Below are 14,913 nucleotides of genomic sequence, written 5' to 3' on the forward strand. Positions count from 1 at the left end.
CTTTTATTGATTGGAGACCTTTATGATTCTCTATTTTAATTATCCATCCTATCAATGACTGCTAGATTTGGGATCTGGCAGATCTCATCTTGGCAATCCTTGAGTGCTGAAACTGTCGATTAATGTTGCTGCTCTGTGCTAGTGGCTTTCCTTTCCTTCCCTTCCCCTTCCCCTTCCCCTTCCCCTTCCCCTTCCCCTTCCTCTTCCCCTTCCCCTTCCTCTTTCCCTTTCCCTTCCTTTTCCCTTCCCTTCCCCTTCCCTTTCCCTTCCCCTTTCCCTTCCCTTTCCCGTCACCTTCCCTTTCCCTTCCCTTTCCCTCCCTTCCCTTTCCCTCCCTTCCCTTTCCCTCCCTTCCCTTTCCCTCTCTTCCCTCTCTTTCCTTTCCCTCTCTTTTCTTTTCTTTTCTTTTCTTTCTTTTCTTTTCTTTTTTCTTCCTTCCTTCCTTCCTTCCTTCTTTCTTTCTTTCTTTCTTTCTTTCTTTCTTTCTTTCTTTCTTTCTTTCTTTCTTTCCTTCCTTCCTTCCTTCCTTCCTTCCTTCCTTCCTTCCTTCCTTCCTTCCTTCCTTCCTTCCTTCCTTCCTTTCTTTCTTTCTTTCTTTCTTTCTTTCTTTCTTTCTTTCTGATTTTATTTATTTATTCATGAAAGACACACAGAGAGAGAGAGAGAGAGGCAGAGGGAGGAGCAGGCTCCATGCAAGGTCTCCAGCATCACGCCCCGGGCCAAAGGCAGGCGCTAAACCGCTGAGCCACCCAGGCATCCTCTCCTGGCTTCCTTTCCTGGTGTTTTGCTCTTTGTAAGCTCATCACTTCGACGGCTACAGTTGGGGTTGGAGAAACAGTCTGTAGAGGATTTTGTTTCTCTTAGTAGCCAGGGGTTGCCACTGGCTTGAGATCCCATTTGTCTGCCCTGGACCTGGTTAGTCCAGGATTCTACTTCCCAGTGCTGAGCTACTCTAAGTGAATACATCTGGGTATGACCTTACCCTTCCAATTTTCCAAATACTTGATCCAGGTACAGGATCCAAATACAGATCTGGCTCCACTTCTTCCACACTCTGGTCTCACTCCTGCACTGTAGTCTCTTGGAAGGTGGTAATCTACCTTATGTGAGATTCATGATATCCCAAACTATCCTGTCCCCTGGAGCTCTTGGTAAGTCAGAATTCTGGGAGCAGTCTGCTTCCATCTGTAAGAATTAGAGCAAGAAGGATTTTCCTTTTCAATGACTTTAATACTATTTTTTTTTCTTTAACACTATTTTAAATATATTTGTTTAGATACGTTTAAGTGGTCCCACTGAAGATAAATACTATTAGTCTTGTCATTTACAAGAGGATAATATTCAAGTTTAAGCTGTAGGTTATTTGAGTGTTTCTATTTAAAACCACAATAAACCGTCCTATATAAAATAATTGTTCCTGTATAAAATTCTAAAACCAAATATATATACATATGTATAATTATATATATTTGGTTAATCATATATATTGATTATATATCATAATATATTATGTATTATATTATTATATGTTATGTATCATATAATCAAATATATATATGAATATATATGATTGTGTTATCTTTGTTTTTAAAATCATTAACTTCTTAGCTACAGCATATGGTTAAGACTCCCTTAGTAACACATTCAAGGCTCTTTCTCATAAGGCTCTTACCAGGATTATCTCCCTTCTCCTGATTTTTCCTATCTGTTCCCCCTTTCTAAGTCATCACCAAGGACTCACATTTTCCCCGTACCCTTTAGTCTTTCTGTATCTTCCCTTGAAATGTCCTTCTCTATACTTGTATTCCCCACACATCCCTAGCTGCATCTGCCTAGAAAATGCTCATGTAACCATTTATTCTTCCTTGACTGAAATAGCCATGCCCTCTGTGCTTCTCATAGCATTTCATCCATGTACATCTGTGATGAATTTGTTGGTTTTTGTCTTCTCTGGCCAGAATGTGATGCTCCAGAGGTTCATGTCTATCCAGCTTAGCATTATTTCTCCAGTACTCAACTCAAAATACTCTGAATATATACGCATTAAGCATTAAATAGTAATAAATTATTTGGGTCTCTTTTTTGCTGAAAATTCTTTTGAGTTTTTTATTTTTATACATACAGAACCCTCAGTGGGCAGCTCTATGCATTTTCACAAACTAAATGCATTCATATAAACAGCCCTAAGATCAAGAAACAGATCATTCCTGGCATCTCAGGCCCCACTTTGAACCCACTTTTTGTCTGCACACCCCTTCTGTGGTTAGCGCTGTCCTGATTTCTAACACTGTTGATTACCACCATCTGTTTTGGGTTTTGTTCTTTTTTTTAAGATTTTATTTCTTTATTCATGAGAGACGCAGAGAGAGATACAGGCAGAGGGAGAAGCAGGCTCCCTGTGGGGAGTGTGATACGGGACTTGATCCTAGACCCTGGGATCACGACCTGAGCCGAAGGCAGATGCTCAACTGCTAAGCCACCCAGGCATCCCTGTTTTTGAACTTTGAAATTAATATAAAGTCTGTGTTTTATGCTAGACTTCAGCCTTAGGGCTGTGAGAGTTGTCTATGTTATCATACATACTTGTATTTCAAGCACTCACAGCTGTATGATAGCTTTTGCCTCTTTCTGTATTGTGTTACTTTTTTTTTTTTTTTTTTTTTGCTCTTTTGCTTCTAGAAGGAGCTGAAGAGGAAAAAATGGAAGCAGATACTGATGGTCAGCATCCTGAAAAGGTAAAGCCTCTCTGTTTGAATTCTCCTATGACAGAAAAGATGCAGAAAGAGCTTGCCTTTCATAGCATAATGCTTTGGGTTTTGGTCTTTGATCTCTCTTAGGGAACTATTGATGATTCTAGCAGCCATTGGACTTTGCCAGTTTAAAGGTATAATTCTCCCAAAGCATAATATAGGACATTTTTCACTTGTTCAGGGAAGGTTTATCCACTCCTCAACCTCTTCTCTTATATCCCTTTCAGGCACAATTAGGAAAATGAATATAAAATTGTGGTTTTTATGAATATTGAATTACAGAGTTTGGTCCTATACTCGTGCTAGAAGAGAATTCTAGATTAAGGGATTTTTGTAGGAGAGTTAATTGCCAGCAGGAAAATAATCAAAATGGTCTTAATAAGAAGGTGATATTTGTAGTAGATTTTAAACAGCAGGTAGAACTATAAAGATCAAAATTGAAATAAGAGGAGAGGGGATCAAAGATCCCATTGGCAGTGGAGGAGAGATGCGAAAGCCAGTGTACAGAAGGCATCATAAGAGTGCCTCCTGTGTTTGTGACCCCATCTCTGACTCAGAGAGGCTCTGAAAGGTACCACAAGATTTCAAAGCCTCTTCAGGATTCAGGGGCAAAGGACTAGAATAGACATTTTTCCAAAGAAGACATCCAAGTGGACAGTAGACAATATGAAAAGATACACAATAATCACCCATCACCAGGGAAATGCAAACCAAAACCACAACGAGACCAATCAGAAAAGCTAATATCAAAAAGACAGTGTTGGCAGTTATGTGGGGAAAACGGACCCTCGTACACTGTTGATGGGAATGTAAATTGGTGCAGGCACTCTAGAAAACTGTGGAACTTCCTCAGAAAGTTAAAAATAGAACTATGGTATCATCCAGCAATTCTGCTACTGGGTGTTTATCCAAAGAAAACAAAAACACTAATTCAAAAAGATATGTGCACTCCTATGTTCACTGCAGCATTATTTATAATAGCCAAGACATGGAAACAACTCAAATGCTCACTGATGAATACATAAAGAAATGGTGTGAATCTCACACATAAGAATGTCATTAGCCATAAAAAGGAACGAAATCTTGCCATTCACAACGTGAATGGGCCTAGGGATTATTATACTAAGTGAAATAAGTCAGAGAAAGACCGCTACTGTTAATATTTAACTTATATGTGGAATCTAAATATGGAGAAAAGCTGGTGCTTGCCAGAGGAGAAGGGGGTTAGAGAGATGGGCAAAGTAGTGAAGGAAATTTAAGGTACAAATTTCCCATTATAAAATAGTCATGGGATTGAAAAGGACAGCATAGAGAATATGGTCAATGTTGTAATAAGGTATGGTGACAGTAACTAGATTGATGGAGCATTGTGTGATGTATAAAATTGTCAAATCACTATGTCATACACCTGAACCTAGTATAACCTTGTATGTCAGCCATACTTCAATAAAAAAAGATTAGGAGCACATGATGAGCTTTCACTCATTATTTGAGTGAACATATACAGGCTAAGATTTAAGATCTTGATTACATATATTGTTTTAAAATTGTATATAAATAAGGAGTGGTTGAGGATAACAGTAAAATTAATTATAGTCCTTAAACTTTTCTAAATATTATGCTTTATACTTTACATTTATGAATTCATCTGGTTCCTAAACAGTCTCAGCAAGTGGATGATAATCCCTCTTCATTTTATAGACAATGTTAATGATTTGTCCGAGGTCAGAGGGATTTCAAAATCTGTAAATGAAACCAAATTCTGACCAGAGGAATTAAAGTTTTCAGTTCCCAGAGCATCATCACTGATGCCCTGTTGTGGCTCTTCCCAAAAACCATTAGCAGACGTCTGGATTAAAGGGCTTTGTCTGCTTTTTTATTTTGGCAGCATTCCATCTTGCTTCTCGGTTGATAAAGTCCAGTTTAAATGCTCTTGGTCCTTTTGGACAAGTAGTCAATAATTCATTTATTTATTAAGCCTTTATCTGTTTAACCAATAAGTAATAGACACTAATTTCAGTGACATCTTTTGGACATCCTGGCTTTATAGCAGAGGGCACAGAGAGGGCAAGGACTGTGTGTTTTGGAGGCATATTGACTTGTGACCACTCAGGTATTAAGGAAGTGAAAGGTATTTCTTTAAATTTATTTCTTTTCCAGCTCTTCTCTTCAACGCCTTTCTGGACCTAGTTCATTTCCTGCCCAAAATAATAGTCTTTTTTACTCTAAGGTAATGTCACTTGTAGAAGGACTGTTTTTTGCTCACTCTTCTGTTCTCTTCTTTTGTACCACTTTCAGGCAGAAAACAAAGGGGAAAATGAAACAGATGAAGGTGATAAAGCACAAGATGGAGAAAATGAAAAAAATAGTGAGAAGGAGCAGGACAGTGAAGTTAGTGAGGATACTAAATCAGGTAATTCAAGGAAACTCTTTAGACTTAATGGGTTTTTTAAAAAGGTTTTATTTATTTGAGAGAGAACAAGGGAAGGGGCACCAAAAGAAGGAGAGAATCTCAGGCTGACTCCCTACTGAGTGTGGAGCCCAATGTTAGGCTCAGTCCCACAACCCCAAGATCATGACCTGAACTGAAATCAAGAGTTTAGATGCCTAACTCACTGAGCCCCCAGGCAGCAGCCCCTCTTTGGACTTTATTATGTAAAACTGGAAAGCACTGGAGAAATGTGGGCAGTTTAATTATACAGAAATACTCCCTCACACATTTGGGGTTATTTCTTAATGTAACAGTAAATATCCATTGAAGTTTGAGTTTTATTTTGCTCCTAAGCACCAGTGCTAATGCCTCATTGTCAGTAGCACATAGACAAGTTGTTCGGCGAGACAGAAGTCAGCACACAGACCTGCCATTTTGGTATCCGTGGCAGTGGCCAGTGGATCCATCATGCCTGGCTCTGAAAGCTTGCGGAAGTGCTTTGTTCTCAGCTTTTGGTTTCCTGTGGAACCCAGGGCTTCCCGGAGCCTTTCATTGACTGATCTAATTGGTGTTTGGGCTTAGTTCCCTTTATTTCCTCAGGAACTACACAGAGAGCTTAGAGAACTGTCGGGAGACAACCGTGTTATTTAGAAAATTCGTCTCAGATAGGGGGGCACTCTCATGCGTGGAATGGTTCTGCAAAAATCTTAGAAGAAGGCGGCACTGAGATCTCTTTGTAACCTCAGTCCTAGTTTGTCCTGACGGAGGTGAGAAGTACGGTGGCTTATTGAGACTGGGCACACTGGTAATAAAGTCTTCTGATTTCTTTCAGAAGAAAAGGAAACTGAGGAGAACAAGGAACTCACTGATACTTGTAAAGAAAGAGAAAGCGATCTCGGGAAGAAGAAAGTAGAGCACGAAATTTCCGAAGGAAATGTAGCCACGGCCGCAGCAGCTGCTCTTGCCTCCGCTGCAACCAAAGCCAAGGTTTGCCGCTCACAGCCCTTGCCAGGCTCCCTTCAGCCGTGAATGGTCTCCTTGTTTTCAGTTATTGGGAACGTTAGTACAAAGAGCCTTGCACCCAACAGGAGATGACTGCTTGACCGGCATTTTTAGGTTAAGAATTCATAGGCAGGAGGGGGGGAGCAAGTTGCAGATCTGCTCTGGGTGGGAGGAGTGTGTGTTCCAGGCATTCCTCGTGCTGCTCAGCTCTCGGCCCAGTTCAGCTTGTGGACACTGCAGAGATGGAAGGCAGAATTTAAAAGTCCCTCTTGTTTGCCTGCAGACCTTGTCTTGGGCTATTGTTCCAATTTCTGCTTGATTGAAATATTTGTGATTTTTAAGACAAAAATCTGTTTCCTTGTATAAATACTTCACCCTGCTCTTACAGACTGAAAGGAGGGAGGGGGACCTAAAATAACTTTTTTTCCTTCTTGAATTTGCCAGCTTTTCTGGGGGTGGTTTTTCTCTATTTATAACCTAGTATTGGCTTCACAGCATATTTAAGAAGAAAGGAGAATGTTATTTTCCCCACTTTGTGTTAATTTAGCATTTTAAAGCATTCCAGGCATGAGTATGTGAAGTTTAAAAAAAAAAACCTTTTCACCCCTTCTCCATCTTACCCTTAGAAGTAGCTTCCTTCCATTGTAGGTTCCCACATTTTGAGCAGTATTTACTGGAACATACCTAATCGTTTTATCTTGAGCTGTTCTTAATCCATTGGTAAAGATATTCTTTCATGAACTTTAATACCCACAGACTGTTCAGCTGCTGCAGACTACCTCTCCAAGTGTTTAATCTGTGATGCATGATTTATAATAAACCCACAGATGACCCAGTTAAAACCACAAGACCTTCATTTTGAGTGTCTGCCCATTGGGCAGAGGTGCCAACCATGGAGGGGTATTTACAGGCACAGCTGTGCTCTGTCAGTCCTGACCCCTACCCTGGCTGATGGGACCTGTTGAGTAGCAGGAGGTCCTGTGTGTTCACACTTCCCAGTCTCTTCGAAAGATCCCTCCTGATCTTCATGGTGATTTAGTTGCAGTATTAGGTATTCTCTTCTCTACCGTCCCCTGCCTGTTGGAATTACTGAGGGTGCACTCTTGACAAAGCGAGTCCTCAATTTGACAGTGGTTTCACGTTCATTTGGTTTTGCTCCTTCATTGGAAGCTATTTTGGGGGCCTCTCTTTCTTCTGCCTGGTTGGACTCTTTGGCACCTCCTTGTCTCTGAGTTAAGTTCTGGTTGATCAGACTGTTACTAGGGACCTTAAAGATTGCCTTGGGCTTATTTTGTAAATGAGCTGGGGGCCAGGAGGGCTTTTGTCCTTTGTGACTTTTGTCAGGAGACAGCATGCCATCCTCCCAATCTTCAGACCTGCAGGGGTCCTCTCAGTCTCCTCTCATTCTTTCACTTTCCATGGCTGGTAAGGCACCAAATCCTTCCTGGTGTGTCAGTTCTGCTGGTGATGGCCAGCCCCTTCACTGCTCCCTTAGGCCGACCTCCATCATCTGTTGCCTGTTTTAGCCCATTCTCTGTTTTTAGCTCGAGTAATTTTTTTTTCATTTTTAAAATTTCCATTGAAGTATAACTTATATTTGAATAAGTCTATTGAATATATGTCTACAGTCAGTGAATTTTTCGCAGACTGAGCCCCCACCTATGGGCTTGGCACTACAGCACCTACATCAAGCAGCATAAAATTTCCAGCCTTTAGAACTTTCCTCATATTCCCTTCCAGTTACTGTGTCTGCCACACCCCTGCCCCAGGAGTGGCTGCTAGCCTGTCTCCTAATACCATGGGTTACTTTCTGCTTTTTTGACTTCATGTAAATGGAATCATACAATATGCAGAAAAATCTTTAAAAATCCAAACAGGAACATGATACTTTCTTAAATAAATTCTCTAACTCTCTCATGCTAAAATTTTAAACTCTTCACTGTGGAATTCATGAGTTTTTCATGCTCAGGACCCTTCTCAGTTCTCAAGGGTCATTTCTTGTCTGTTTGACCTGAACTGTTGCTTTTAGGTCTCATAGACAGAATCCACTGTGACGTCTCCAGCTGGGCTTTATACTAAACCGCTTCCCTCTCACAGAGATCTTTTTCTTCCTCTCTCCCTTCCATTATTTCTTCCTTTTCTGCCACTCTGTCTGCTTCACTGGAGGTTGCCAGAGAAGGAACTAAAATAAAATGGTAGATTCCATAAACATTTTACAGATGCTTCATGATGTTTTCATGTCTGATGAAAACATGATGGCCTCGTAGCTGTTAAGAATGCTTTGGGCACAGAAGTTTGTGTGCTGTGCACTCCTGACCACCTTGCCACAGCTGTTTGATTCCTTTACTGCTTTTATGGAGTTGCCCTGGTCCTTAGATATTCTGTAGGAGGTTTAGAAGAGTCTAGAGACATTTTCCTTCCAGGTCACTGAATTTTCACTCCCTTATCCTCACTCTTATTTCTGATACCTGAGAACTTAGATCTTTTATTCTCATGACAGCTGCATTTTCCACAGATCTGTGAGTAATACACATGCGTGTGATGCATGACTTGGCATGCGTGAACTGTTCAGTGTCACTTACAGCTGGGTCTGATGCATTTCACAGCACACATAATCATCTTTGTGCTACATGGGAATTAAGGGTAAGGAATTCACTGAAATTACTGTAATTAGTACAGCTTATCTAGCCAATCCAAGTTTTCTCTTATTCTCTTTTTGTTCTTCTGTATCTATAAACAGCTTTGTTATTAAGAGTTTTCCTTGATACATTTTAATTGTTTGTCACACTGACATGGAGTCTTAATTATAGGTTCTGAATCTAGCTTCACAACACATAGGGAGGGTGGGCATGCTTTCTGGCTTTTCCCATCCTTGCCATATGAGGGACTCTTCCATAGCATATCCATTTCTTCATTGCACCTACTGACAAGCTGTGAATTGACACACCTGAAGAGTGGTGTGTGGGTGTGAGAAGGAACGTCATTGGCTAGGTGCTCTACCTCCCTTGCATCTGGGTGCTTAGGTTTAGCTGGAAGGCAGAGTCCAGAACTATTGCTAGAATAAACTGGAAACCCCCCAAACTAGAATATGTTCTCTTTTTTCAGCAGCAATAGGATTGGGTTCTTCCAAGATAACTGAGATCACATTTTCTTAAGACTACAGATGTTTCCTCTAGAACCAACCACTAGGGTTGGTTCTGGAGTAACAGGAAAATTCTTTTTCATCCCTCAGTGGTACCTCTTACTTGCTCCCTTTTTACCTGAAATTCTTTATTGAGATAGGAAATTTTTTTCATTGTATGTTCCTAAGGCTTTATCAGTTAAGTATTGACTGAAACTGATTGGCACAATACACATTGATCATTGAAACTGTATCTTTTTACTTGATCCTGTGAAGAGAAGACAGAAGTTAAAATTGACCTCTTTGATCATTTTGCCTACAATTAGCCCTATTCACTTTCATCCTTATATGACTAAACAGAATCTACTCCTGTTCTACTAACTAAAATCCGTATTTTGTTATATAAAGTTCACCTCAACTCTATTACAGCCAAGTTACCTCTTTGTTATTATTAAGCTCTTTTAGGTTGTTTCTCCACATAGCGTGCACCTGTGGCACGCTCCCAGACTTCGTCATTCTTAAGTTCCATAAAGACAGTATGTGAAAAAAGAGGTGTTCCCTATAGCTCTTCTTGGGAAGTCCCTGGTCATCACTGCTATCAGACCTTTAGGAATCCATAACCTAAGTATCAGCTGTGCTTTTGCCCCAGTTACCCATGGCTGTGGAACCACCATAAAACCTGGCAGCTGAAGACCATCATCACTTTATTGTATTGTATTGTATCTCTCTCTCTCTCTCTCTCTCTCTTTGTATTGTATCATTTTCTTGAGTGAGAAACTCAGGCAGACTTAGCTGGAAAAGTCCTGTGCTCTATGGCACTGGCTGGGTCTGCTCAGGGTTGGGCTGTGAGGGAGGACCTGGGGCAACCTCACTCCTGTGTCTGATGCCTTCACGGGGTGCTTGTACCATGGGACTGGCTGGCATCACCATCTCCACACAGCTAATCTACAAAGTAATCTTAGGCTTCTTCATATTAGGATGGTATCACAGTAATTGGACTTTTTACATGGAAGCCTGTAACTTTACAAGAAGAGTGTCCTGAGCAATGAGAATGGGAACTTGCCAGCATCTTGGGGGCTTGGGCCTCCAACCTGGCACTGTATAACCTCGACCCAGCTCTACCAGTCAGAAGTTCTATCCAGATTCAAGGTGCAGGGATCATGGACCAGACCTCTAGATGGAAGGCATTCCACCTAAACCCCCACAGTCTGCCCTCTGGTCACAAATCACCTACATTTCTCCCAGTTGAAAAGTAAATGTTCCATTGTTTCATGTTTATGATATCAAGCTAAGGCTGAGGATTCTGAGATCTTCTCTAAATCAAGTCCATGTATAGATGAAGCTCCTTGAATGTTGGTATTCTCAGTTGGAAGAATTTGACATAACAAATTCTGACATAACAGTGGTGGGATGTGTGGAAAAAGACTGCATTCACGTTCAAGAAATATGAAGATGGGAAGCACCAAGAGAGCAGTCGTGGTTCACAGCAACTTTGAAGTCTAGTCGGGTGCACGTTTCTCCTGCTGGTCTTCACCAGGGCCCAGTCCTGCCCTCTGTGACTTAACTCTCTCCAGCTTTTGACTTGGAACTCTGGGCTTTGGATTCTGCCTCTCAGTCTTTGTTCTTTTCCATTAAAAACACAGCCCAGTTTTGCTACTAAGGGGCTTTCTTTACCTGTTAGAAGAGTCCCAGAAGGAGAGGAGAGAGTGAAAGAGACAGGGGAAAAAAAGGAAGGGTTGGGGGGAATTATGGCTGATTAAAAACTCCCAACTTGATGGAAAACATTAGCTTATGGTAATACAGAACATAGGAGACCTGTTCTTAAAGATACTTGGACATCCTCCTATCTAGTAGAGAGGGTCCAAGGGGCAGATATAACCTTATGGTTCTTAGAAATCCTACCATGCACTTGGTTCAGAAGCTCTTACAGCACACCTGGTGCTGTTAACTCTGAGGTAGTAGTTAACTGGTAGCGCTCTGGATTTTATCTTTGTCCTGAAGCCATTTGGTAGTTTCAGACCCTTGCTGGGAGCAACTAGCGATGAGAAACAGTTCTTTTTTCAACTCCTGCTCTGTTTGCTCTGAGTTGTCTAGGAGATTGCTGACTTCCAATAATGATGGCCTGGAAACTGAATAGTTCTTCTTTGGTTCCTTGTAATACTCAAGAACGTTCTGGCTACTTGTAATACTTAAAGAATGTTTATGTTTTGCCTGAAAATCACTGCAGCCAGATTCACAAGTTCATTAATGACCCTTTCTGTTGTCCACATTACTAGAAGTGACAATGTTTCCAGACTTTGTGCTGTTTGTATAATAAAGATTGACTTCTCTCTAGCCTCCAGTAACCTCTCCCTCTCTGTCTTAAAGCTCTCACCAGTGGTTTTCTTGAGGTCCTTTTAGCCTGCACCCACTGCATGACACAAAGCAACACTGAAGGTTTTTGATAAAACAGCATCCTGTTTCTAGATACCAGATTTATCTTCCCAAACCAAGGCTTAGTAGTTAAACAAAACAACTGTTATATTATATCTCATGATTGCACAGAATTGGAGCCCTGAACACTGGCTCATGTGGCATGAGTCAATTGTAGTGGTACTCTCCTCGGGTAGGTTCACCCAGGGGATATGAGACAGATCCTTCAGGTCCTCATCCTTGCCAAGGGTGGCTGGGTCCTGTTCCCTCTTCATAGAGTCTCAGTCTCTCCCTGTGGTCTTTGTAGTAGGTTGATCATACTTCTTACATGGAAAGTTCCATGGGACAGGACGTGAAGCTCCCAAACTGGGAACTGGAGAGTGGCACCACTGCTCTCTCTTGGGTAAGGCAGTTAGAGAGCCTTCATTGATTCAGGAGGAGGAATGTAGACCCTCCTCTCCATGGAAGGAAGGTCAGTGAGTTTGTGGCCATCTTTAATCCGTCACAAGTCCCTCCAAGAATTCCCAGGGAAAGCGCCCACTAAAATATCAGTTGTTCTGAATAGGCGTTTGTAGATAACTATAAAAGGCCATTGGATTTCAAGTTTTAATTTTTAGTTCCAGCTCTGCCATTTACCTGAGGCAACTAAAATTTTCTGAGCCTTTTTGTATCATTTTGTTTGAATTGGAAGGCTTTTCTGATCTGCCTTTCTGACAAGATGACTATTATAAGAATCAAATTAAGTATTAAAAAAGCCATTCTAAAAGCTGGAAAGTGCCATGTTTTAATTAAACCAGTATCTGAGTGTCCATTATGTGCTGAACTTGACTACCTTGGGAGGTTTGTTTGGTACCAAAGAGATATGTGTGATGGTTCCTGCCTCTTAGGAACCAACCCTCTAATCTTGAACCTCACATTCTGATTGAGCCATTAGATATACAGTTAGTCATGAAGGAGAAAAATCAAACTAAACTAAAGAACATGTATAAAATGCTGGAAATAGAACCTTAAGGAGTCAGTATCAAGTGAGATCGAATAAGGGATTATATACAGTTTCATATCATGTCTTGGAATGAAACTTTTACATACCCAATACATAAATTTATTCCACTTTTGCATATTTGATTTTTACACAAGTTATGTTATAGATGGAATACTGCCTTAGTAGATATTTAATCCCTAACGACAAAGATGTTTCCTACATAATGTCACAGATGATTTTGGAGATTCTTGAACTCTTTCATCTCATAGATGTGGAACAAACCCTCAGAAGTTAATGAGAAGCCCAAAGTTGGGTGACTAGCCATAGAGCCAAGACCAAAACCCAGATCTGCAGATTTGGGAGTCTGGCTGTTCCCAACCAATTCAGAAGCATTACTCTGATAAAATTCCCCATTCTAATGAAAATGTTTCAGAAAATGTTTTTGTTTTATTTTCTTAGCATGTCCATGATTTAAATTTCTAATTTTTAAGAATCAAAAAGTACAGAGCAGAAGAAAGAAGGAAGCATATAATCCAGTTAACTCCTCCAAGTCTGCATATGTGTCACCTTCCTTTAAAAAAAAAAAAAAAAAAATTGGGGCAGCCCCAGTGGCGCAGCAGTTTAGCACTGCTTGAACCCCGGGGTGTGATCCTGGAGGGATCGAGTCCCACGTCAGGCTGCCTGCATGGAGCCTGCTTCTCCCTCTGCCTGTGTCTCTGCCTCTCTCTCTCTCTCTGTGTCTCTCATGAATAAGTAAATAAAATTCTTTAAAAAAAATTTTATTTGGCAGAGAGCGAGAGGACACAAGCAGGGGGAATGGCAGAGGGAGAGGGAGAAGCAGGCTCCTGGCTGAGTGGGTAGCCCAACTCAGGGCTCAATCCCAGCACCCAGGATCATCCTGTTTAAAATTTCAGCTTACTTAAACCATGCTTAATGCATAAAGTAGCAAAATAGCGTTTGCCTAGACAGACACCTAGTCACTAACTCTTCTACCTCAGACCTTGTTATGTCACATTGAAGAGTCTTTAAACAGGTTTTAAGTCCCTTTTCTGCTACGTGATAGTTGTGTAGCCTTGAACAAGAATGTTTTTCTTTCTACTTTTTTTTTTTTTTTTTTAAGATTTTTCTTTATTTGATTGATTGAGGGATTGGGGGGAAAGAGAGAGAGAAGTAGGCTCTCTGCTGAGCAGGAAGGGGCTTGATCCCAGGACTTTGAGATTATGACCTGAGCTGAAGTCAGATGCTTAACCGATTGACTGAGCCATGCAGGCACCCCTCCCACTTTCATTTTAAAATAACTATGGTTCAAAAATAAATAAATAAAATAAAATAACTATGGTTCAGGGCGCCTGGGTGACTCAGTTGGTTAAGTGTCTGACTCCCCCAAAAACTTAACTACTAATAGCCTGCTGTTGACCAGAAGACTTAATCATTAACAAACACTAACATGTATGTTGTACATTTTATGTATCATATACTGTATTCTTACAATAAACTATGCTAGAGAAAAAATGTTAAGAAAATAATAAGGAAGAGAAAAGACATGTATAAATGGGCTTTCACAGCTCAAATTCATATGTTATTCACGTGTTCTCTATGTGGCTTCTACCTCATTTTCTGTCCTCTCCTGTGATCCCATCTACAGAAACGTTAATGCCTTTTGCTCTTTCTCACGTTTCTTATGCTTGGTTCTGGGTTTGTTTTTGTTTTTTTCCCATTCTTTTTCTTTCTGTTACAATTTGAATATTTTTTGTTGACCTCTCGGTTCATTAGTCTTCTGCTTTTAAACCTAATATTTGAATTACTATTTCAGTTATCATATATATATATATATTTTTTTTTTTAAGATTTTATTTATTTATTCATGAGAGAGAGAGAGTTGCAGAGACAAAGGCAGAGAGAGAAGCAGGCTCCATGCAGGGAGCCTGATGTGGGACTTGATCCCAGGACTCCAGGATCACACCCTGGGCCGAAGGCAGGCACTAAACCACTGAGCCATCCAGGGATCCCCTCAGTTATCATATATTGTAGTCCCAATTTCAATCAAGTATATTGATTCGTATATAAATTCTGAGTATATTGAAATTCTCTTTATCCATATTTTCCAATATTTTCTTAAACATAGTGATCTTAATATACTTTAATATTCATGAGCCTGCTAAGTCCAATGTCTGTGCCATCTGTGGATCAGCTGTTTTGATTGAATGCCAACTAT

At 40.5% G+C, this 14,913-nt stretch overlaps 1 protein-coding gene across 6 annotated transcripts in view; it reads left to right on the forward strand.

Moving 5' to 3' along the window:
* SMARCC1 (SWI/SNF related, matrix associated, actin dependent regulator of chromatin subfamily c member 1) overlaps positions 1–14,913 on the forward strand; it is a 172,170-nt gene that overhangs the window by 125,806 nt on the left and 31,451 nt on the right. For 4 of the 6 annotated variants that reach the window (XM_035703279.2, XM_049098010.1, XM_049098013.1 and 1 more), the window contains 3 exons: positions 2,680–2,735; positions 5,049–5,163; positions 6,014–6,168. In XM_035703279.2, coding sequence (XP_035559172.1) covers positions 2,680–2,735; positions 5,049–5,163; positions 6,014–6,168 — 326 coding nt within the window. The remainder of the gene's footprint in view (positions 1–2,679; positions 2,736–5,048; positions 5,164–6,013; positions 6,169–14,913) is intronic. The other 2 variants (XM_049098009.1, XM_049098012.1) reach the window with 1 other exon arrangement.

Source organism: Canis lupus, chromosome 20, assembly GCF_003254725.2.
Source record: "Canis lupus dingo isolate Sandy chromosome 20, ASM325472v2, whole genome shotgun sequence".
Classification (NCBI taxonomy): Eukaryota; Metazoa; Chordata; class Mammalia; order Carnivora; family Canidae; genus Canis; species Canis lupus.